The 23311-nt window shown below is 41.2% G+C and overlaps 1 protein-coding gene across 2 annotated transcripts in view; it reads right to left on the bottom strand.

The window, feature by feature from the left end:
• The window catches only part of NPSR1 (neuropeptide S receptor 1), a 221313-nt gene that overhangs the window by 20278 nt on the left and 177724 nt on the right, over positions 1-23311 (bottom strand). The window contains exons 7-9 of one of the 2 annotated variants that reach the window (XM_004045300.5): positions 12930-13016; positions 9235-9415; positions 7880-8334 (exon numbers count right to left, since the gene is read on the bottom strand). In XM_004045300.5, the coding sequence (XP_004045348.2) occupies positions 8244-8334; positions 9235-9415; positions 12930-13016 (359 nt within the window). In that variant the 3' untranslated portion in view covers positions 7880-8243. Of the gene's footprint in view, positions 1-7879; positions 8335-9234; positions 9416-12929; positions 13017-23311 lie in introns of those variants that run through there. The other variant, XM_004045301.4, reaches the window with a different exon arrangement.

Here is a 23311-nt window from a genome sequence, read left to right as displayed (position 1 = left end):
GGATAACTTCTTTTCTGAAGTTAATTCTTGGCCATTTTTCTGTGTCTTCTACTGTCTTTTAAAATCTTTTTCTTACTGATTTGCAGTAGTTTTTATATATTACAAATACTAGATCTTGGTCAATTATATACTTTGCAAATGTCATTTTCCATTCTATAGCTTGTCTTTTCACATTTTTAATATACTTTGATGAACAGAAATTTCTAGTTTTAAGTAATTAAATGTATCAATATTTTCCTTCATGAGTACAGTGTTTTGTGTTTTGTCACATTATTTTTTCAATGTCATATTGTCTTGTGAATTTAGGTCTATAATCCACCTGGAACCAATTTGACATATAATCCAGTAGGTTTTCATTTAAATTTTCTCCCACATAAATGTCCAATTTTTTATAAAATTGAAAAGAACACCCTTTCCTTACTGCTTTGCAATGTTACCACTGAAACAAATCGTTTACCTATATGTGGGCATCTTTCCCTGGACTCCTCTTCTATTCCATTTGCTAAGTTGTCTACTTTAGCGCCCATACCACAGCTTTCATTATTATTCTTTCATGATAAGTTTGATACGTGGTTAGTTAAGCTCTCCCATTTTTTTCCTTTTTAGTCAACAGTGTCGCGGCTATTTTTGGCCCTTTGCATTTCCGTATAAATTTTAGAGACAACTTACCAAGTTCTACCAAATTCCTCTTGGCATTCTACTGAAACTTCAGAGATCAATTTGAAAATTGATTATCTTAGGATATTCAGTTTCCGAACAATAGTCATGATATATTTCTGCATTTCATAAGTTTTTAGAATATATCTCAATAGTATTATAATTTCTCCATAGAGATTTACATACCTTTTTATAAATTTACTCCTACGAGTTTCATTTTTTAAGGCTATTGTAAATAACGAATGCAGGAGCTCATGGAACTTTACCCTAAAATATGGCTTCATGGCATTATAATATATTTTGAATTAAAGGCCCTTAGAGATCAACAGATGCTAGAAGAGATTTCCCCCCCATCTACATAAAGACTGGACCAGTTTTCAGTTCTCTTACCAGGGAGAACAATTGTTTCTCCTCTCCCTCCTCCTGCCTCTCAATCATGAAGTTTCCTTATCTGCCTAATTCTAGACTTACCAAAGAAGAAAACAATGACTTCCAGTCCCTTCCCTGAGTTTTCATTAACTGAACCCATATCACAAGAAGGAAGACTAAAGTCTATCAACAAACCTGGACAGACTTTTGTCACAAACAAAAGTCTGCTCTGTGAGTCCAACAGACTCTGTCCTGGACCATTGTTTTCTTCAAGCCCACCAAATTCCTAAAAATCATTTATTATTCCCCTAAAATCATCCGCGCTTCCCCATCTCTCTTTCCCCTAAGAAGAAGTCTCTACAAGCATCTGTACCCATTGAAGTATTGGCCAATCACTCCGATTTTCCCCGTGTGCATAGGAGTAATAAATTTTATGCTTTTTCTCTTATTTTTCTGCCTTTTTATGACTTGATTTTTCAGTGAAGCCTCCAAGGGCAAAAAGGAAGCTTTCCCTTCATTGCTACAAAACTTTAAAAATTAAATTTTTTATTTAGTGCTGCTATGTGGAAATAATATTGATTTTTGTATCCTGCAACCTTATTAAACCTTGTGATTAATTCTAATAATTTATCTGTATATTATTTTGGATATTCAGCTATATATTTATATCTATATTGTCAGTTTTTATTATTTATTATGAATCCATATACCTTTTATCTTATTTTTTTTTCTTGTTTTACTACATTGACTAGGATTTCTTACAATGTTGAACAGAAGTGATGATGCTGGCATTCTTCACTCATTCTTTATTTCAAAAGGAACACCTTCAAAGCTTCACCATTAAGTATAGGTTTCCTGTAGCTTTCTTAAAGATAAACTTTAAGGTTTAAGAAATTGTCTTCTATCCCAAGTTTGTGAATATCTTATAATTGGAGCTCAAAAATTTTTATCAAACATTTTTTTCTGCATCTGTTGAGTTAATATATTGTTTTATCCTGTAATCTATTAATGTAATGAGTTGAGTGATTTTCTAATAGTAAGCCAACATTGCATTCCTGGAATGAAACCAGTTTTGTCACATATGTTAGCCTTGTTATATTTTGCTGGACTTGATTGGTAATTTTTTTTGGAATTTTTGCATGTATTTTTATGGCAAAATTGACTTGCAATTTTTTTCTTGTAATGCCTTTGTAGCATTTGATATTGAGGTTTTTTTAGCCTCATAAATAATCTGAAAAGTCACACTTTTTCTATTTTACTGAAGACTATAAAATTGGTGTTGCTTTGTCCTTAAATTTTAGTACAGCTCACCAATGAAGACATTCTCTTTCTTTAGCAGTTATGCTACTATTCTGATTTTGTTTCTTCTTGGGTCAATTATATGTTTTCCCATTCATCTATATTTTCAATTTGTTTTGACATAAGCTTGATCATAATATCCTTTTATTATCTTTTGATTGACTCTAGGATCTATAGTGATATCATTTAAAGAATACTGTTTATTTGTGCCTTCTCTCTTTTTCTTCCTTTGATCAGTCTCACCAGAGGTTTATTAATTTAATTTTTTTCAAGGACAGAATTTGATCTTTGTTGAGGCTTTTTATTATGTTTGTTTCTTATTTCATTTATTTTACTCCTATTCTTATTATTTTATTCTTTCTACTTCCCTTGAGTTTAATTTGGTAAATGTTTCTAACTTCATAAGATAGATAATTTGTTTATTGATTTTTAATCCTTCTCTTTTTTCTTTAAGTATTGTTTTATTTGTATCCTATACATTTAATACATAATACTTTCATTAACATTCAGTACAATTGTTTTCTAATTTTCATATGCTTTCTTCTTTGGCAATAAGTTGTTCGGAAGTGTATTTCCTAACTTCCAAACCTATCTGAATTTTCTAGTTATCCTCTTACTCTTGAGTTCCAGCATAATTATAGCATGATCAGAAAAACTAGACTATATGAATTCAATCTCATGGAAGTGTTGAAGCTTGTTTTATGGCCTAGCATGTGGTCAACTTTGGTAACTGCTTCATGTGTGCTTGAAAAAAATGTCTGTTCAGGGGTGGTAAGGTAAAGTGCTCTTCCTGTGTTATTCATGTTGCTCAAATTATCCAGATCATTCCTGATTTTTGTCTGCTTTGACTGGCATTAAGTGTGATAAAATTCCCCATTATGGTTGTGAATTTTTCTATTTGTTTCATAGTTCTGACAACTTTTAAAAGTATATATTTTGAGGCCATGTTTTTAAATGCCTGGAAATTTAGAATTATTACTTCATCTTATTAAACTAAAATCTTTATCATTACGAAGTGTCCCTGTTTAACTCTACTAATACTTTTTGCCTTAAAGGGTATTTAGTCTTTATTAATATAGCCTTACCAGCTTTCTTTTAGCTACAGTTTCCATGGACTACCTTGATCCATTCTTTGATTTTCAAACTTTCTGTATCCTTGTGTTTTAGGCATGTCTTTTGTAAACAGCAGACAGTTATTTATTTTTTAAAAAATCAGTCTGATAGTCTTTGATTATTAACTGGGGCATTTAATCTCTTTGCACTTATAATTACTAATAAGTTTGGATAAAAAAACCATCTTCCTATGTGTTTTCTGTTTATCCCAGCTGTTTTATGTCCCTGTTTCTCTCTTTTCTTGCTTTCTTTCAAATTGTTTGAGTGACTTGTCACTCAGCTTTCCTTCTCTTTTAGTCTGAAAGATATATGTTTTTGCATTTCTACTATTTTAGTGATGACCCTGAAATTGTAACATGCATTCTTGGTGTATCAATGACTAATCTTAATCTACATTTTGCATGCAAGATAATTCAAGGAACTTGAAACTAACTACATTTAATTGCCTCTCGATTTCTATGCTATTGTTGTGTGTAAGAATGTTTTTTTTTTTTTCAGGCAGAGTTTCCTTCTTGTTGCCCAGGCCAGAGTGCAATGGTGCGATCTCAGCTCACTGCAACCTCCTCCTCCCAGGTTTAAGTGATTCTCCTGCCTCAGCCTCCCAAGTAGCTGAGATTACAGGCGGCCCGCCACCATACCCGGGTAATTTTTGTATTTTTAGTACAGACGGGTTTTCACCATATTGACTGGGATGGTCTGGAACTCCTGTTTGACCTCAGGTGATCCGCCCTCCTTGGCCTCCCAAAGTGCTGGGATTACAGGCGTGAGCCACCATGCCCGGCCGTGTAAAAATATTAATATTGAGTCACCTCCTTGGAACAGCTTTGGAGTCTCCGAGCAATCTGAAAACCATGAGACCAGATGATATAAGACTCCATCCACTTTAACATTCTGTAAGCCTGGAATTGCACTTTTAAAATGTTAACTGAACCAGCCTGTTGTGGATAATGTATTCTTAAAATGCAATTGCAGAGAAATGAGGCATGGGTTTTTCATGTTTCCAAAAACACAGAGATTGGCACCTAAACAGTTACGGCCTTCTCCCTTCAATTAAATGCAATTGGAAAGCTTCAGGGGACACTAGTCGATCTGCATATAAGATGAGGTATATTCAAATGATGACGAGAAAATTGGAGTTGCCAGCAGGTCTGTAGCTCACCTAAGATAATTCTAGAAGAGCAGGATCACTTTATTTCCTGCTAAAGATATTTTTGTTTTCCTTTTTTCTCTCAGACTCAGGCTTGTGGCCTTTTCTGATTGACACTGTGAATGCAGTTGGAAGAGGCAAGGTCATTTCTGTATATGAGTATACAGAATTTTCCAAATGAAGCTAGGAAGTTTAAGCTGCGTGTTGGGCTGATTTAAAAGGGCCACTTTTTTCTCATGATTATCCACAAATGAAAGTCATTAAAAAGGTGTTACAATTTCTGGGGGAAAAGGTGGGAGATGTTGCTTAGTGAAAGTAAACTTCAACTAAATTATGTTCCACATGCACCCTGCAAGTAGAGAAGTTTTTACCATTCATATTTAATTTAGTTCAGTAAAGTAGAGTCACTTATTTTCTATAGTATGGCTGAATATAGTAAGCACACCTACTCTGGCTCTCCTAAATTTTCTCCTGTCCCTGATGCCATGCAATAATGTAACCGTAGACTTTTCGACATCTTGGTGCAGGAAGTAAGCACCTTTATTTTAGGTATCGTCCTGCTGGCTTCTCTGATTCCACATGGGCATCAAAGGCTACAAACAGTAACGTCACAGCACTAAGCTTCTAATTTTCTCCAAGAGCTCAAACTGCATTTCTCAGTTGGGAAATGATATTTCTCTGCATTCATAGTGATAGATAGGGAAGTCACACCTCTAAAGGGCGAATGACTCAGCATTAAGTCACTGAGTCATTGGTCCCCTGGGGAAAGAATTCCAGAAGCTCTCAGTCTCTGGACACAATCTCAGAGATTCCTCCCTGTGTCTGGGAGGAACCACCAAGATCCTCTGCTCCAGCCTGATTTTGTCCCCATCTTGCAGATGAGACCATCAATGCCCAGAGGTGTGAAATGATTTGTTCAAGGTCACAAGACTATTAATTACCAGTTCTTCTTTCCTTCCTTCCTCCCTTCCTCCCTTCCTCTCTTCCTCTCTCTCTCTCTTTCTCTCTTTCTCTCTTTCTTTCTTTCCTTGAGACGGATTCTCGCTCTCTCGCCCAGGCCGCAGTGCAGTGACGTGATCTCGGCTCACTGCAAGCTCCGCCTCCCGGGTTCATGCCATTCTCTTGCCTCAGCCTCCTGAGTAGCTGGGACTACAGGCGCCAGCCACCACGCCTGACTAATCTTTTTGTATTTTTAGTAGAGACAGGGTTTCACTGTGTGTTAGCCAGAATGGTCTCGATCTCCTGGCCTCACGATCCGCCCACCTCAGCCTCCCAAAGTGCTGGGATTACAGGTGTGAGCCACTGTGCCCGGCCAATTACCAGTATTTTCATAATGCTTAAATCATGTTTCTCCAAGCTCAGCAAATACATGGAAATGACAATTCCAGAATCCTTACCAATATAACGCAAGTTTCATTTAAATGGTAGATTATCCTGCAGCAACCTGTACCATTATCTTATTGATCTCCAGTCTTCTCGGGAAATGAGAGAGAGAGCATCACAACAACTAAAAAATCATGTTCACAGTTTCTACAGATCACAACGCCCCTTACTCCACTCTCTCCTTCACTTTGAGACTCTACTGATGGATGAAGTAGGCATGTAATGTATTTTGCAGACCAGACTTGACAAAGATTGAAAGCATCTGTCAAGAGAACCTGGTCCTCCTGTTTTGCCATGTAGGACATCTGCCAGATTTTGCTCTGTTAATTGGCTCCTATGCAGGCAGCTATTTTAGCAACAGTTCCGTGGGTCTTCTGTGGCACATCTTGATTTAAAGTGAAATGTTGAAAAGCATTTCTCAAATGCTCAAGGGTTGCTCAAGTTTAGCTGATTGGACAGAGAGGGAGGCAGCCTTCAAAACTGTTGTGTAGAAATAAAACTAGATTATTCAGGCTCCTCAAATTCAGAGAATAATTCTCCGAGAGATGGTGAGTGAGGAGTCTGATTTCCTCCTAAAGAGATACTTTCCCTAAGGTCAGATCGAATTGTAAAGAGTTTATGAAAAAAAAAAAGCCCACATGACCTTAAACACGCAGACTTTGAGTTGACACCATAATGAGGAATGGAGTGCTATTAAAATATACTGAACAATTTAATGACTCCACTAGCAGTATGCCAAAAAAAAAAAAAAAAAGATTTAAGCTCTGAATAATTCTGGGAAGGAGGATTTTGCCAAGGAGATTTTAATGTCAAGAATATACGTGAAGCTAAAATAAGGTGTTCGCGCGCATCCCGGAGCCGTGGGTGGGATGTATATATGATCAAATGAAATTATTTCACTTCCACTTGTGGAAAAATCTGATAGGAGAAATTGACTAGAAAACATTTAGTCATATTTCACTTGGATTATGCTCATAAGTACCAAACTCCAGATCTGTCAAAATAAGCCCCACCAGCACTTCCTGGCCGAGGTGGTAGACAAAGGCTGCGACAGGCAAAAACGATAAAGATCTTAGAGAAACATTAAGCCTGGAAAAGCCGCAGGAACCTAGCTCCTAACTAAAGAGAGTGTTCAGGGATTTAAAAACGGGAAGACTTGTCCTTGAGGTGTGAGGAATGGAGCCCAGAGTGGCCCAAGTGTTAAATACAGAGTGAGAGGTCTTAGAAAGCCTCAAGGACAGGCCGGGCGCGGTGGCTCATGCCTGTAATCCCAGCACTTTGGGAGGCCAAGGCGGGCAGATCACGAGGTCAGGAGATCGAGACCATCCTGGCTAACACGGTGAAACTCCGTCTCTACTAAAAATACAAAAAATTAGCTGGGCGTGGTGGCGGGCACCTGTGGTCACAGCTACTCGGGAGGCTGAGGCAGGAGAATGGCATGAACCCGGGAGGTGGAGCTCGCAGTGAGCCAAGATCGTGCCACTGCCCTCCAGCCTGGGTGACAGAGCGAGAGTCTGTCAAAAAAAAAAAAAAAAGGCCTCAAGGGCATGTGTGTTCTAGGGACCAGCTCTCAGAGGCTGGAAGTCAGGGGCCCATGGCTTTTTAACACAACTTGTTTTCTATCAGAACCAGTATCCCTTCATTTCACCTTGTTTTGGAGGGCCAACAGCATGCCCTTTCCACAAATCATTTGTTGATGGAATAGGAGATGCACTTGGCTGCTGCCAGCACACCCATCTGCAAACCGAGGCTATCTGCAGAAGAGGTGCAAAGCACCAATGCCTGGAAATGAATTTGTTGGCATTTCAAGGACAAACACTTTCTTGGCTACAAGCACTGAACCTCCAATCCAAAAGGGGAAAAATATAGGCTTAATTAAGTCTTTTATTTTCTTTTATTGTAATGAGAATATTCACGTATAACCCAGCTACCTTTGTCCCCTCTGCTTGCCTGTCTACTCACTGGCTCCAAGCCAGGACCCTGGACCACTGATGCCTGTGTTCACTGGGTTCAGGTGCTGGCCAGTGGGAAGGAGGGCTGGGAATGGTGGGGAAGGAAGGCGTTTCCTTCCTGGCTGGCATGAATAACTGGGGAGTTCGTGTTGGCCAATACTTAAGCAGAGCATGCAGTCATTAGAACATTTGTCTTGTGCATCTCCCAGGTAATGACGAGGGTGGGGTGAAGTTGGCTCGGGTTCCATGCACGTGCCCAAGCAGGTGACAAGGACCTGGGAGAGCTGATGGTGCTCAGCCTAGCACTGGCACTGCCCTAGGGTCTAGATGAATTCTGGCTTGGACAGAATCTGCATCTCATGCCTCTCGGTTCTCTCCCGGAACGTCATTCTGGAATCCTGTGATCTTCGCTCCCTGGAGAAAGTCAAAATAAAGCAGGGAGGGAAATGATTTGACCTAATGAAAAGGCAAGTAGACATGTTAAGAGACAATAGTTATGAAAAATGTATTAAAGGTCAGACAACTGTGCCAGGCACTTTACATGTAATACCCTGACCTTCCTTCTCCATGACTCACAGCTCTCCTTCTCACTGGTCGGCACCAGAGCCCAGAGGACAGAGACATCACAGGCCAACAGGTAGACACTGCTATTAGCCCTGTTTTACAGATGAAGAAGCTGAGGTTTACAGATGTTAAATAACTTGCCCAAGGTCACACATCACTACGAATAAACAATGGCAAGATATAAACTTCAACCGCTGGCATTAAGCCCAAGACTTAAATCATTCTCCTCTTGTATCTCCTATGGAATTCTCCACCTACCCTCTGTGGCTTATGCAGGAAAACAGCTGAAAAACAGCAGAAAAACAGAAGAATGACAATAACTTTGGGAGGGATTTAATTTCAGCTCTGCTAATTATTCATATAAACTCAATGATGCTATTAACCATGTAAGATTTACTTTGTTTATCTGTAAAATGGTAATAAGGCTCCATGTCCTATTATTGTCATAGAATTGTATTGAGGCAATTCATGTGAAGATGCTTTGAATAAAAGCAAGGTCTTCTAGATGTGTCATGATTAAGGCAGTTTCTATAGGAGGTGTTGTGGTATAGGAAAAAGCACATCAGCTGTGCCTGGGCCAGGGTTTGAATCAGCCATGTTAGTGGAATCTTTCTGACTCTCAAGCCTCTCATCTATAAAAGGGGGATCCTGTAACCTGCTGGAGATTTTGGACATGAGAAACCCACATGTTGGCGGAATCCCAGTGCAATGGCCGTCAGTGTGTCTGACCCATACAAGAGCTCCCCTTACCTGCAGGGGAAAGAGATGGAGCTGCTGAAGACACAGTAGATGAGGGGGTTGATGGCACTATTCAATGCTGGCAGGTTCTGAATGATCACAGAGGCATAGAAACGCTCCTGGGTGTCTGGAAGGAGGTTGAAATTGTCCAAAATGTCAAACAGGAAGTATGGACTCCAACAGCAGATGAAGGCTGGGGGAGAAGAGAGCCATTAGCATCACAGCAGGTAGCAGTTGAGGGGTCTCTTTTGGTTGGTCCTGACTGGACTTTTACCTGAGAGGTTCTTTGGGACCTGGAATTTCTCAGAAATATTGGAGTTTGATGTTGTTTGGAGCATTGATGTCATATTCAGTTAAACACATACACACATATATATGGACACATCTTACAGACATGTTCCTAAAACTGAGCAAAGGTTGTAGAGCTTCTCTATCTGTAAAGAAGGGTCAAATTTCTACTGCTGTGGATTCTTTATAGAAACCCCAGGAACAAGTGACTATAGCCATAGCCTCTCATCAAACACAGGGATCAGGAAAAAACAGCAAAATACTTTGAAGACTCTCTAGGAAAAGACAGAAGAACCGGAAGCATTTTGACCACATAGTGACTACTGGTTTTAGGTTATGTCAGGGAGAAGGGGTGATCACAATATTTTCTAAGCACACCCCAGTTTAATGACAGTGTTCTCTTTCACCCCTAAGTTGGCCTCTCCAGAAAACACCCACACTATGCCCTTCTCTAAATCCATTGGTATGTGTGAGACACCAGTTTATTTGGCCCCAAATTCTCAAAAGAAGTGGATGAAAGGTGGCGATTCGGGTGTGATGGTTAATTTTGAGACTACTTGACTGGGCTGTGGAGTGCTCAGATATTCGGTTAAACGCTATTCTGGCTGTGTATGAAGACATTTCTGGAGGAGAGTAACATTTGATCTGGTAGAGTAAGAAAAGCAGATTGCCCTCCCCTGTTTGTGGGCCGCATCCAATCTGTTGAAGGCCTGAGTCATAGAAAAAGGGTAAGTAAGAGAAGATTCACTCTGCTTGCCTGTCTTCGAGCTAGGACGTTGGTCTTCTCCTGCCTTCACACTTGGAATCAAACTGAAATGTACACCATCCACTCTCCTGGTTTTCAGGCCTTTGGACTCAGACTTGGACTAGAACCTACACCATTGGCTTTCCTGGGTCTCCAGCTTCCAACTGCAGCTTGGGAATTCTCAGCCTCAGTAATCACCTGAGCCAATTCCTTCTAATAAACCTCTCTCTCTGTCTCTCATTTTCCTCTGGAAAGCACAGACTACGACACAGAGCTAAACACTCATAAGTTGACTGGAAATACACGCATCTCTCATTTTCTCATCATAAATTCTCCACTCTCTTTCTCCCACTTTCTCATCCATAGAATTTTTTCTCAGAGTAGAAGTTTGGCTTCCTTGGCTGTCTGCATGCAGGGACAAGCTTTCCGCCATAACTGTGTAATGTGGATTCTGTAACTTTTTGGGAATTTTGGAATGATAAACTGACTCATGGTTCCCCTCTCGACCCCAGACCTTGGCAATGTATTAAGGAGGAGCAATTCAAACACAAAATCCACTAAGTGTTCTGGATCCTGATTAATTAACCCAAACACTGGCCCTGAACAGTATTTGGGGCACTAAGGGGGCAAATGGCCTTGTGTGCTTGGGTGTTTGCATGTGTGTGTAAGTTGGGTTGGAGGATTCAGGTTTTCACAGGGATACCAGTCCTCTGGCATGGTACACGCAGCCCAGCCAGCAAAGATTTGTATCTACTTTGAATGTCCATTCATGTAGAGGAGAACCCTCTATATAGTTATCCCTGACTTTCTTTTACACATAAACACAGATATTTTAAATAAATATTGAAATTTGTAGAAATGCAATTCTGTTGTAAATGGAGGAAAGATTACTTTGTTTAATTCAAAATTTTACAAGGATTTTTTCTTTTTGCCGGCCGAGAAAATCAAGTCACTGACAGTAATACCGCTTACATTTTTTTATGTCTCCATGAAAATACACCTGTATTGGTTTTCATTGTGGCTGTTATTATGTCACGGTATAGGTGTGACTACTTCATTATTCTTCTAGTGTAGCTGTGCTTATGTTTGTACACATTAAAATTGGTATACATTTTAATTAATAAAAATAGTATTGTTTTATTTTAGATTATTTTCTTATTCCTCTTTTATATTATTTTTTGGGCAATATATTAATGTTTTAATGATCATGGTAGGTAGTATAAGTAGGCATTTTATTTCAAGGTGGGAAAGGGACATTACAAAGTGTTTGCTATAGAAAGGGCCCTTTTGGTCTGGTAGGGCTGTCAATATTTGCTGACCCTCTAGAGGGTGTTCCTGCTTGCTGACTGAAGGGATCCCACAGGGCCTTGGAGTATGGTTGCTGATGATAAAGGGCTATGCGGGCTCTGGGACACAGTTGTAAACATACATTTTCCAACTCAACATCCAGGGAACGTGCATCTGTGCTTCTGACTATCTGAGAAGACAGAGGAGTCTTTGATCCACTTCAGAAGCCTCTCAGAAAGTTTTTGAGCCCTGGTGGGTTGTATATGTTTTATCCCAGTTCCGCCTGCAGTGTTGTTTTGTGCCTACGTCCTGCTGGCTGAGTCATGCTGCGTGTGGTCTGTTTGGCATTTTGCAGTTGCGTTTCGGAAAGGTGAGAAGACTGTTCTGGTGCTTTGACATGCAGCTAATGGGAGATCTATGCTTCCTTGGAGCTTCAAGAGCTGCCAGAGGGGCAAGGAGGGGGTATTTAAGCTAAATAAAAAAGAAAATAGCACAAATCCCTTTCCTTCTTGCATAGTTTCATTCATTCATTCATTCATTCATTCATTCATTCATTGATTCGACAAATGTTAATTGAGCAGTGTGTAGGAGACCCTATTTTAGGTCTTGGTGATAATATAAGTAACACAAAAGCCAAAGTCATTGCCCTCATAGATTTATTACTCCAACAGGGGAGACAGACTATAAGAAAATCAATCTATATCCTATAGTGTGAGGTAGAACCAAGAAGAAAAATAAGGCAGAGTAAAGACTAGAAAAAGGATATTTAAAAAGACTTATCAAGGAGCCCTCAGGGAGGTGGCGTTGTTGGGGAACAAATGAGGTTAGGAAGTAAGCCAGGGCACCACCGGAGAGCAGAGCATTTCAGACAGGAAATAGTACAAGGTGACTTTATGAGTCTTAAGAGTAGAGAGAAAGGAAAAGGAAAGGGCAGAAGACAGGAGGGTGGAAGGACAGGTAAGGTGCCATAAGGGAGAAATTTGTAGTGAACCTAACATCAAATATTCAGATAAGGTGGAAAGTCACTTCTATCTTCTTTTTCCTTGTGAACTCCAGCCCTGGGGAAGAGTGTGTCTTAAAGGAAGTGACTGAGTTAGCTGGTGATGTGAGCATCCGCTTCAGCTAGTTAGGTCCTAATCAGATTTTCTCCAAATTATTCAACCCATAGCCTTGGCAGGCAGCTGTATTCATAAGGAGAGGGATTAGGAACAAAATGTCAGCCCTTGAAGGAACCATGAATGGGCTGATGAGTTTCACACATTCCTTTCCAAGCAGACCGATGTAGAAGTGCCTGTTGGCAAATTCCTTTCTGTCACCAGGTCCTAGGAGCAAACTTGCTTTTGGGATGTTCATACTACTTTACAGCTCAAGGAGGGACATTGCTTACCAAGAATGATGATGATGCTATACTTGATAGCCTTGATTTTTGCCTTTGAGATGAGTCCTCGGTTATAGCTGCTGCACAGTTTCCCATCTGTAGATACAAGAGGGGAATAGTAAGATGAAGTGTTCAAGATGTGACAGTTTCTGTTTCTGCCAATAGGAACATTAAAGGTTAGACTCCAGTTTTCAGTTATATCCTGTGCATTTATGCCCAGATGGCCTTCCTTGGAAATTTTTAGATTAAAGATGGTTCTGGGCTGGTTTCTGGAGAATGCTCAGTTTACACCTTAATATTATAAGAAAATGGTATGGAATGCTCAGACTCTCTCAAGAGACTTGGTCAGATGGCCTGAACAGCTGTAGCTGAAATTAGACCATGTGACCATGCAGAAGCTGAGGCCTTCCCTGAGGAGCGCTACTCTCTAATCCCTGGCTATGCTGAGACACCCATGCGGCCACTTTAGCAACCTAGGCAAAGTTACTTTCTAAAATGGTTGCCCCAGACAAATACATTCGTCAAATAATAATAATAAAAATAAAAACAAAAAAACACTCTCAAGAAAAGCTCAAGCCAGGGGTATCAGAACTCTCCAAAATGGGAGCTTGGATATACATTTTTTTCATGTGGACTGTTGTCTGATGGTGAACACTGAGGGGTGAATATAAGAATCTACTAGAATACAAGCTTGATGAGGACAGGGGCTTTGTTTTTTGCACTCCTGTAGCCTAAACACATATTCAGTGACTAACACAAATATGTTGAATGAATCAATAACCACCTCTCATTAGTCGAGCAGCAGTAAAACGAAGAGATAGGATTAGGCTAGGCAGGATCCAGTGCAATAGGCCTTAGTTAAAGTAGTGATTACCTGTAAATTTGGGGATAAAAATGTCAGATGTGGTGTCCCTTTCCTCATGGAAGAGTTTCTACTGTCAGGGCTTCCACCAGCCCATATGCCACCTTTGTGAAGTTTCGGAAAAGGGGCCCTTGCTCTGATAAGCACAGGCCTGCCTGGAGCACACACTCAGTGAGGGAAATATGAAGAGAATGCCAGCCCCACACACCTCTCAGCCAGCAGCCACCCAGTGTGGCTCAGTGGGCACAACCCTAGTGGTGGCCCTGGTCAGAGGCCCACTCAGTGCATCGAAGTCACATGGAGTAGGGCAGTTGTGCACTAGAAAGGCAAACTGCTGTGCTCCATTGTCTTCACTGCACTGCCCAGCTCTCACGTTTGAAATTTATTTTAATGCCCATGGAAACCAGTCAGATGTTTACCTTTGCAATATTCATTCAATCCCACCTCCAATCTGATCTAGTCCAACCCCACAAGTATAGCACATCTGCTAAGAGATAAGGGCTGACTAGAAGGGCTGAAATATAGTACTTGTTCTCTAAGAACTTTCAATCCAGCATGAAAGATCACACACTCTCCATAAAACTGGTTGAGATGAGCGAGATGCTGCTATGGTTTGAATGTCCCTGCGAAAACTCATGTGTAAATTTAATTGTCATTGTAACAGTATTGGGAGGTGGAGCCTTTGAGAGGTGATTAGGCCACCAGGGCTTGACCCTTATGAATGGATTATTGCTATTATTGTGTTATTGTGGAAGTGGGCTTCTGATGGAATGGACGAGTTTGGCTTGACTTTCTCTCTGTCTTGTGTGCTCGCTTTCGCCCTCTGTTTTCTGCCATGGGATGACCTTTGCCAGTTGCAAGTGCCCTGCTCTTGGATTTCCCAGCCTCTAGAACCATAAGCCAAATAAATCTCTTTTTAAAAAAATAAATTTCCCAGTCTGTGGTATTCTGTTATAGCAGCAGAAAATGGACTAAGACAGATAGAAACCAACCGTGGACAGAGGAGAGACCCATCCTTCCACCACTGTGCTGGGGAGGCTGTGTGGGAGATGCAGAGAGCATCAAGTGAACTCAAATGACATAAGAAGGATTCCAAGACAAAGGCGGGGTGCAGCGTGGGATTAGAAGAGGTGGGAGGCAGAGAGTGAACATCCTCAGCCAAGACATGGAACAAGAAAATGTAGGATGCGTTTTAACCACAGTGAGTCATATTGCTTGGCTGTAGCCTACAAATGCGTGGGGTTTGAGAGTGGAGAAGAGAACTGAAGGCAAACTGGGGAGGCCTTGAATGTCTTTCTGAGGAGCTTGGGCTGAACTCCTGAGGCAGCCGCAGGCCATTGAAGTTTCTGAGTGTTTTTGTAGTGTGAACATTTACTCATTGCAGGGGACAAATGATTTTCAAGAGTAACAGGAATAGGGGCTCTTTAAGTACAAAGAAAAAATGCTAATTATAATTAATTCATAGTTCTTAAAGCATACCCTGTAAGGCCACTCCTAAATACTATTAGGGTCTTCAAATTATTCTGTGCATTTCATGGGACCACGAACCTCAGCCTTGTAAGAAAGCAAATGCTTCAGAACATTTAGAGCAGCGATTCTCCATTGGGGGTGATCTTGCTTTACAGGGAACTTTCGGCAAAGTCTGGACACATTTTTAATTGTCACAATTGTGTGTGCATGTGTGCTACTGGTGTCTAGTGGGCAGAGACCAGGAATGTTGCTAAACATCCTTCAATGCACAGGGCAGCCTCCACAACAAAGAATTATCCAGTCCAAAATGCCAAAGGTGTCAAAGGTGAGAAACCTTGATTTCTAGGATGGGATCTTGGGAAGGACACAGGCTTTAAGATCAGACTGGAATGCATCCTCCATCTCTACCGATTACTAAAACTTTGTAACATTAGGCAAATTGTCTAAAGTTCCCGGCTTCAGTTCCCCCATTTAAAAATTGAGGTGTAGAACACCTAACTCACAGAGTTACTTTGCAGATTAACATTAAATAGTATATTCAAGGAACCAAGCCCCATGCTGGGATGTTGGATGTCTTTTCAGTTGAGATGAATGCAGTTTTAACAGTATTTCAGGTGGAAGGTGAGCCATCTTTATGGAAGTGAACAGAAGGTATTACTACGTTTGATTGTGTATTATACAAGGTTGTTATCTGTGTAAGAATTATGTACAGCAGAAAATGATCTGGGTGAGATTGTACCCATGGGGGGGCAAGTAAAGAAGACAGCAGACCAAATTATATTCTTTCAAAGCATCCCCGCTGGCTCTTCCTAGGCAACAGCTGGCCCCTAAACAGTATGGCTCTGAAGACTAAGTTGGTCTTTCGGAAAAGTTTTCGAGAATGACATTTGTGCTCTGAAATCCCTTTAAAATGGAAACCCGCAGTGCTTCCCACAGGGCAACTGGGTGACAATATAATCATCTACCTGCCCAGAGATCAGTGAAAAGCATCTTTAATCTGACCATTCCAGGAAATGCAAAGCCTCTGGCTTCTAAATATGGCCCTTCAGAGAGAGCTGAGCTACAAAATGCCGGTAATTCTCCTTTATTGGGAGATAAAAGGATTATTTCTACTCAGGCCTTGGTGCTGAGCTGCAGTGAAAAGCAGTTAAATTCAGCTGTCACTGTGCATTAATAACTTGGGTAGCCTGAAAGTGGCACGTCCATTCCATTTGGGACTGGGAGAAGCACACTCGTGTGGACTGTTTTAGTTCCACAGTATATCCCTAATGGGGACACATGCTGAAAATTTAGTCTCCAAATGGCCATTTCTGGCTCTTCCCCTTCCCAAGACCACAGGCCTCTTACAGAGCCACTGGGAACCCATTCTTCATGCAGGCTGAGCACCTGAAGTGGGAGCAATTGGTACCTTGGGATTTCAAATGGAAGCAGAATTGTTTCCTGGGAGGTAGTGGGGGGAACTCATCTGTGGACCTATAATGAGTGCGGGTGATTTGTTTAGAAACATGGAAGTCTAACTGGCAATATTTTAAAATAAATATGCTTCCTATATTAGAAACTTTGTGTATGTTAGGTTGATTTTTAAAAACTTCAACATTATTTTTAGCAGGTTTTCCTGATTTCTAAAATTCTTGAAACTTGAAATTCATTTTGAACGGTAACATTCTCTTTACTAATATAGCTTGAATACCTCCTGAACTCATCAGTTCAGTATTTTAAGCACATTAGGTCTCATCTGTTCAGCTGCAGGACTGCAGTCAGTTTCTTCCCAGGGTGTCTTTGTCCCTCTAGTTTTTCTGAGAGACCCAAGGAGGTGTCTCAGTGTTCCAGGATCCACCCAGGCCACCGCCTGTGCCTCTATGGTGACGCTGTCTGGATCCTGCTTTCTAGGCTCGCTGCAGCTGCCCTGGGCTGCCCCAGGTCACTTCACCCAGACCTCCTCTTTGCCAATGACTGCCTCTTAAGGGGCTCCGGCTGGGCACCAGATGCTCCACAGCCACAGTGACTTCAAAGCCACATTGTGAGTCCTCTTCATTATTGCTCTTGACCCTGAGTGGTTGCTTTGCTCTTCTGCTCCACCTCTCAGGGCCTCAGTTCTGTCCCTGGGCTGTGGGTTATTCAGCACTGCTGCTCTTCCCGGGGATACCTGCTCTCCAAGTTCTTCTGCCAGGAAGCAAGGGAATGGCCTCTCTCCTCTGTGCTGTGCTATTCCAGGAGCTTGCAGCAGACTCTCTTGAACTCCCAAGAGTTTCAGCTTCTTTAGCCCACCACACAGCGTTTTCCTCCCTAGATGCTGACAAGAGGCTAGAGTGGTTAGGTGGGAATGTTCTTCTGTGACCCAGAACTTATATTTCCCTTTGACCTTAAGGCACTCGTTGTGCCTGACTCTGTATTCTCCAGAATGTTTTCACATTCAGGGATCTTATTGTCCGTTTCTTGTCATCTGAGGTGCTCCCTCTCTCCCCATTAGCTTGGCATGCCTGCATATCTCTGAACCTTCAAGTAGGAAAGTATTTTGCATTCCGTTTCAGGAGGTTTTTAGCCCAGAGCCAACCGTAAATTGTAGCTAGATATGAGAAGATTTCATCTAACCCACCAGATAGCCCTTTCTATACCTCAGCACCTCAGCTCAAGCAGAAGCAGGAGCCCTGACAACCTAAAATAATTATGCAAAGACAGACGAGCTGTTCACAAAACCCATTCCTGTTTCCCCAGGGCACACAACTAGACTACAATTCCCAGCCTGCCTTCCAGCAGTGTGTAGTCATGTGACTAAGATCTGCCTAAGGGACGCTGGGAAGAGTCAATGTCTACCACCCCAAACCTTGCTCAGATACCTCTTCTGAGCAGTCCTCCACTCTCTCTCTTCCCCTGCCCCTGCCTGCTGGAGGGAGGTGCTGAGGAGTACCTTAGCAGCCCTCTGTTAAGCGTGGCAGAATCTCCACCTGCTTGAATTTCTGAATGACTGTGTGGAACAATGCCTTTCCCTCTGGTCTTTATTGACAACTGGATTTTAATTAAGACATAAACTTCTATGTGGTTAAGGCTACTGATATTTTGGGTTTACACAGCTGCTAGTGTTTCCCTTCTAAAGTAGAGATTAGTACCTCATATGCAGTGCTGTCTTAATGAAAACCTGAAACATGTAGCATTGGATTTGTGGGCAGGCAGCAGGTAGCAAGGAAACTGAGGTTTCCATTTGTCTATTGTGCCAATACCGCACTCTGACTTTACAATGCATTTCAATATTTGGTAAACCGAACTTTCTCTACCTTGTTCTGCATCTCTAGGAATGTCTAGACTACTCATGTCTCTTGAATTTTCCTTGTCTATTTTAAAATAGGCTTGTGAAGCTCAATAAAATGTTTCAATTCAATTTTGATTGGAAATTTATTAACTTGTAGATTAGCTGGGGAGATTCAACGTCTTTATGATATTGAACCTTACTATCCACAAACATGTCATAATCTTCATTTATTTGTAACTTTATGTTTTTTTGTCACATCTTTTATTAAAGGTAGTTAATTGTAGAGAAGCCATTTTATTCACAGTTACTGATGAAGAAGCTGATATGGACAGCAGTTAATGGGCTTCTCTTAAATTTTTTAAGCTAGAAAGTGAATAGGGCTCTAACCCAATTCCTAATCCATAGCTTTTTTTCTTCACTCTAGTATGCCTCATTTAATTAAAAACATGGAATTTGGATACAGCATGGATCATATCCACCAAGCCATGATAGCTGGACATAGTTATAACGAGAAATTTGTCTGTTCCATGGGTACACTTGCCCAATCTCCTGCTCCCATGCAGTAAATGTTCTAGTTGGTACAAGTAAATCCTCCTGGACATCAATAATATGCTCATTTATGAAAGATAACATACGGGATTGGAAACCCCATCTCCTCCACGTCTTGCCCTCCACGCTTGTTTATGGGAAAGTCTTTAGATAATTTATGATACAGTTCTTTTTCTTTTCCTTTCTGTCAGCCTTTGACTGGGAGAAAATAGACATATTTGCCAGTAAGAAGAGTGGTTCTCACACTAAGGATGGCTTGAGCTTTTTAGCCAGTGTTTACAAAGTGAGCTTCTGTTCACACTAATCATGGCTAATGTCCCCTTGTTGATGAGCAATAATCCTGGCATGCGGACCCAGCTGGAGATCCCATTTACCTGCCAACTCCAGAGCTGCTTGGCTGTAATGACAGATGGGAAATCAACTGTGTTCCATTTACGAATAAGATATAGAGAGCATATAAGCTTCTGAGAATACCAGCTGCCCTCATTTCAGGATGAGGTCACTAACGGTAACTAAAAAATAGATATAATGGAGATATAAAACTATATTAAAGAATAAAAAGTGGAGGTAGCCATTTCCACCTTTGGGAGGGAGTAATGGCATACTCTATATCAGTGGGAAACAGATCTCCAAGTGGCTTTGTACAGTTTCAAGGACTGGAAGTCAGGGGAGCCCAAGAGTGCAAGGACTGGCATATATAGTAGCAGGAGACATGGGAACTTTGGAGAGAGCCAGGAACTCAGTCTCCCTGGGGGGAGGCGTGCTGAGGAAGGTGGTGAGCAAGGGCGGTGCTGCTGTGGAGGGAACAGGAGAGCTGTAGGAGGTGAGACAGTGAGAGTGAGTGCTCAGAGGGACAAGCAGGGAGGAGCATGTCAGACCCACGGAATTGTCAGAAGCCACAAGACAGGGGTTTACACCAATCTAATTCATCTGAAAGTACAGGAAGACCTCGGCTACCTCCACAAAATTGGTCTCCACACTGCCAGTCATGACTCAGCCTTTAGATTTTAAATATATCAAAACAAAACCTTTAGGAGATGAGGTAGGAATAGCTCTCTGAAGGCAGAGCTCTGGAGGGAGTGTCCAGGAAAGGAAGCCACACCCAAGACCCTGAGTTTGTGTTTTTAATTTTTAAAAAGTCTTGTCTTTATGTGTGCATTCGATATGTGTGCATTTGAATACCAGTTGTGTCACATGCTACCCATGAAAACAAGCAAACTGCGTAACCTTAGAGCCTGTCTTCTGTCTGTGAGAGACAGTTAATAACACCACCTCAAAGAGTTGTGGATTAACCCATTTACTGTTTAGAAAAAAAAGTGCAACTCACTGCCTGTGCAGTATTCTCAAACGGGAAATGGGTTAAATGGGAAATGGGCAATGGGCCATGGGTGAAATGGGGCAAACAGGAAATGAGTTAAAGGGAAGAACACAAGGAAAGGACCTAGCCGTGGCAGACAGGAGCTGCTCCGTCTTCCCTCTGACTTGTCTGTCTGTGTTGAGAGATGAGTGGACGATGGTTTGAGTGGGCCTTAGAGGGTCTAAGCATGACATTTATACAGAGAAGTGCATGGCAAATATATGTTTTGTGGGGCCTGACTTGATGGTTTTAAAAAATGAATATACATATATACATCTAGGATAATATTGGCTGTTTACTCAGGTGAAAGGGCCACAGGGCAATTGTTTCAATTGTATGATTTAGGTAACTGTAGAGAATTTTAACACATGGCTAAGTGGAAAATAGAAGAAAACAAAAATCAACTAAAATTTGACCACTCAGAGATAACTGCAATAACATTGATAACATTTAGCTTCTTGATATTTTCCATCTCCCTCTCTCTCTAGCTATCATCTATCTACACAGGCACATATATATTCCACTAAGTAAAAATATGTGCACATATCTATAAAAGGGATACCATACTGCTTTCTTTTTCTTAATGTAATATATTGGAGAAATATTTCTATGGCAATAAGTACACTCTATATAATAAGTTTTAGAGCTGTAGTATTTAATTGTATGGCTATATAGTTATTATGCTCAGTTCCCTCATTGTAGGATATTCAGATCTTTTCAGTTTTTCATGATTATAAACAATATTTCCTATATTTTTTCTTTCTCTTTCTTCCCCCCCGCCTCTCTTCCTCTACCCATCTTTCCTTTCCTTTCTTTCTTTTCCTTCCTTCCTTCCTTTCTCCCTCCCTCCCTCCCTCTCTCTTTCTTTCTTCTTTCTGTCTTTCTCTTTCTTTCTTTCTTTTTTCTTTCTTTTCTTTCCTCACTCTTTCTCTCTCACTCTTTCTTTCTCCCTCATTCTATCTTTTGTTCTTCGTTTCATGAGGAGTGTATTTCCTTGTAGCATATGATACAACAATCTAATATATGATTGTTTCCATATGGGCAGTTGTCTCAACATTAGTAATTAAACCATTTCTATTTCTCTATCAGTTTAAAATACTTCATCACATTCTAAATTCCTGAGGTTTCCTTTAGCATTTCTGTTCTGTTGGATTTCCCTGTCCATATAATTCTCTTTCAATGATTTTAGTATTATTATTATAGTACTTACTGCATTTATTTGATATCTGATAGAGGAAGGATGTCTTCATCCAATTTTTTTTCAGACAAATATTCTAACTTTTAACCAAAGCCAACTGCACTGAATAGAATGAATTCACTTGTGTTTATTCTCTCTGATTGCTTTTGCTTTTCCAGAAAAACCAGGGTGTGGAGACTGCACCAGTGGAAGGGAAGCACTAGGATCTGCATGGGGGCCGGAATTAGCCCCAAGCTGAATGACTGGGTCTTCGTGGGTTGAAAATTTCCAAGCAGCCTAAGCACATCTCTTGGTTACACTGGTCAGTCAGTGTGAAGGTCAGCCACCTATGACTCTGTGTCTCACTGGACCAGATTGTCAAACCTGGTTGAACATTAAAAATGCCTGAAGAGCTTTTCCAAAATAATAAAATCCATGCCCTACTCCAGATGGAGTGAATCAGAATCTCTCAGGGAATGGTGTCTGGGTTTTGGTGCATTGTAAAAGCTCCCCAGGCGATTCTACTGTGTAGCCAGGGCCAAGACCCAAGGCCCTAGACTGTAAGCTGCCTATAGTCAGGAACCATGCTATTCATTCGTTTGTCATTTCCAGTCCCTGTACCACTCCTGACATGCAGAAGAGTACAGAAGAATTGAACTGAATTCAGGTAAAGAACCCAGACTTATGTATCTCCACTCATACTTCCAGGGAAAGAGACACAGGTTATCAGTGCCCGATAATACTTGTGCATCCTCTTGGTGGCCTCACAGTCTTATTGGAAAAAGTAGCTTTAAGAGGGAGAAAACAAGCTCTGTCTTGGTCCAACAAAAGTTTAGCTCACAGTCTGAAAAGAGGAGGGCTTAGGGAGAATCCAGTCTATCCCCTTATTTTAACCTCTTGGAGCCCAGGGATTAGATAACTTTGCCAGGTGGCACAGCTCTTAGTGGTACATCTGGAACAGAAAGTAGCTCTTCTTATTCCAGATATTTGTGGTATAGCTTGTTGTCCTTGTGTGAGTGCATATAGGTGTGAGTATGCATTGTTAGTGTGTGTGAGACTAAGTGTGTGAAGGTGTGTGTATTTGTGTATATGAGCCTACGTTGTGTGTATGTGTGTGCACAAGGAATGGGAGGGGTGTGGAAGCTGAGCGGAGCCAGTCTTCTTCTGCAGACCTATCACATTATAACAACAGAAAACTAGAAGCCCTTTCTTCTTTTGGCCCCTGGGTTTGCTGTGTTTTCTCCAGGTTGACCTTGGTCAGGTCCAGTAATGTTTTCCTGAGAAGCAGGGTAGGCTTCCAGGGCTCAGAGTCTATTGCATATGAGAGGCTCTGCATTCAGGTTTACTGAGAAGGAATGTGGGGAAGAGTTGTAGTAGGTGGTCTTAGGCTTCATCTGGTTTGAATTGGTGTGTCAGTTGGGAAAGCATGGACCACCGTGCCTTTACTGGCTTAGGGTCCAAGATTGTTCTATGGACAGATGGCAGCTTTATGTATCTGAAAATTCAAGCCAATCAGAAAAGCCTATCCTCATCTTTGCTGAAGGTGTGATGTCCTCCTTGGACAGTCTGTCTTTTCTTATCTGTGTCCTCCAAGGTGCTTCTTTGCCAGACCTGAGGCTGGGGTAACCCTTGGATCCTAGGTCAAAGGCTAACTCTCTGCTGGCATAGCTTGACCAGGTCCAAAGTGCCCCCTTCCTTCTCCTAGATTTCAGGGAGGTCACATGGGGGA

Source organism: Gorilla gorilla, chromosome 6 (assembly GCF_029281585.2).
Source record: "Gorilla gorilla gorilla isolate KB3781 chromosome 6, NHGRI_mGorGor1-v2.1_pri, whole genome shotgun sequence".
NCBI lineage: Eukaryota > Metazoa > Chordata > Mammalia > Primates > Hominidae > Gorilla > Gorilla gorilla.
This window is presented reverse-complemented; position numbering and strand designations above follow the sequence as displayed.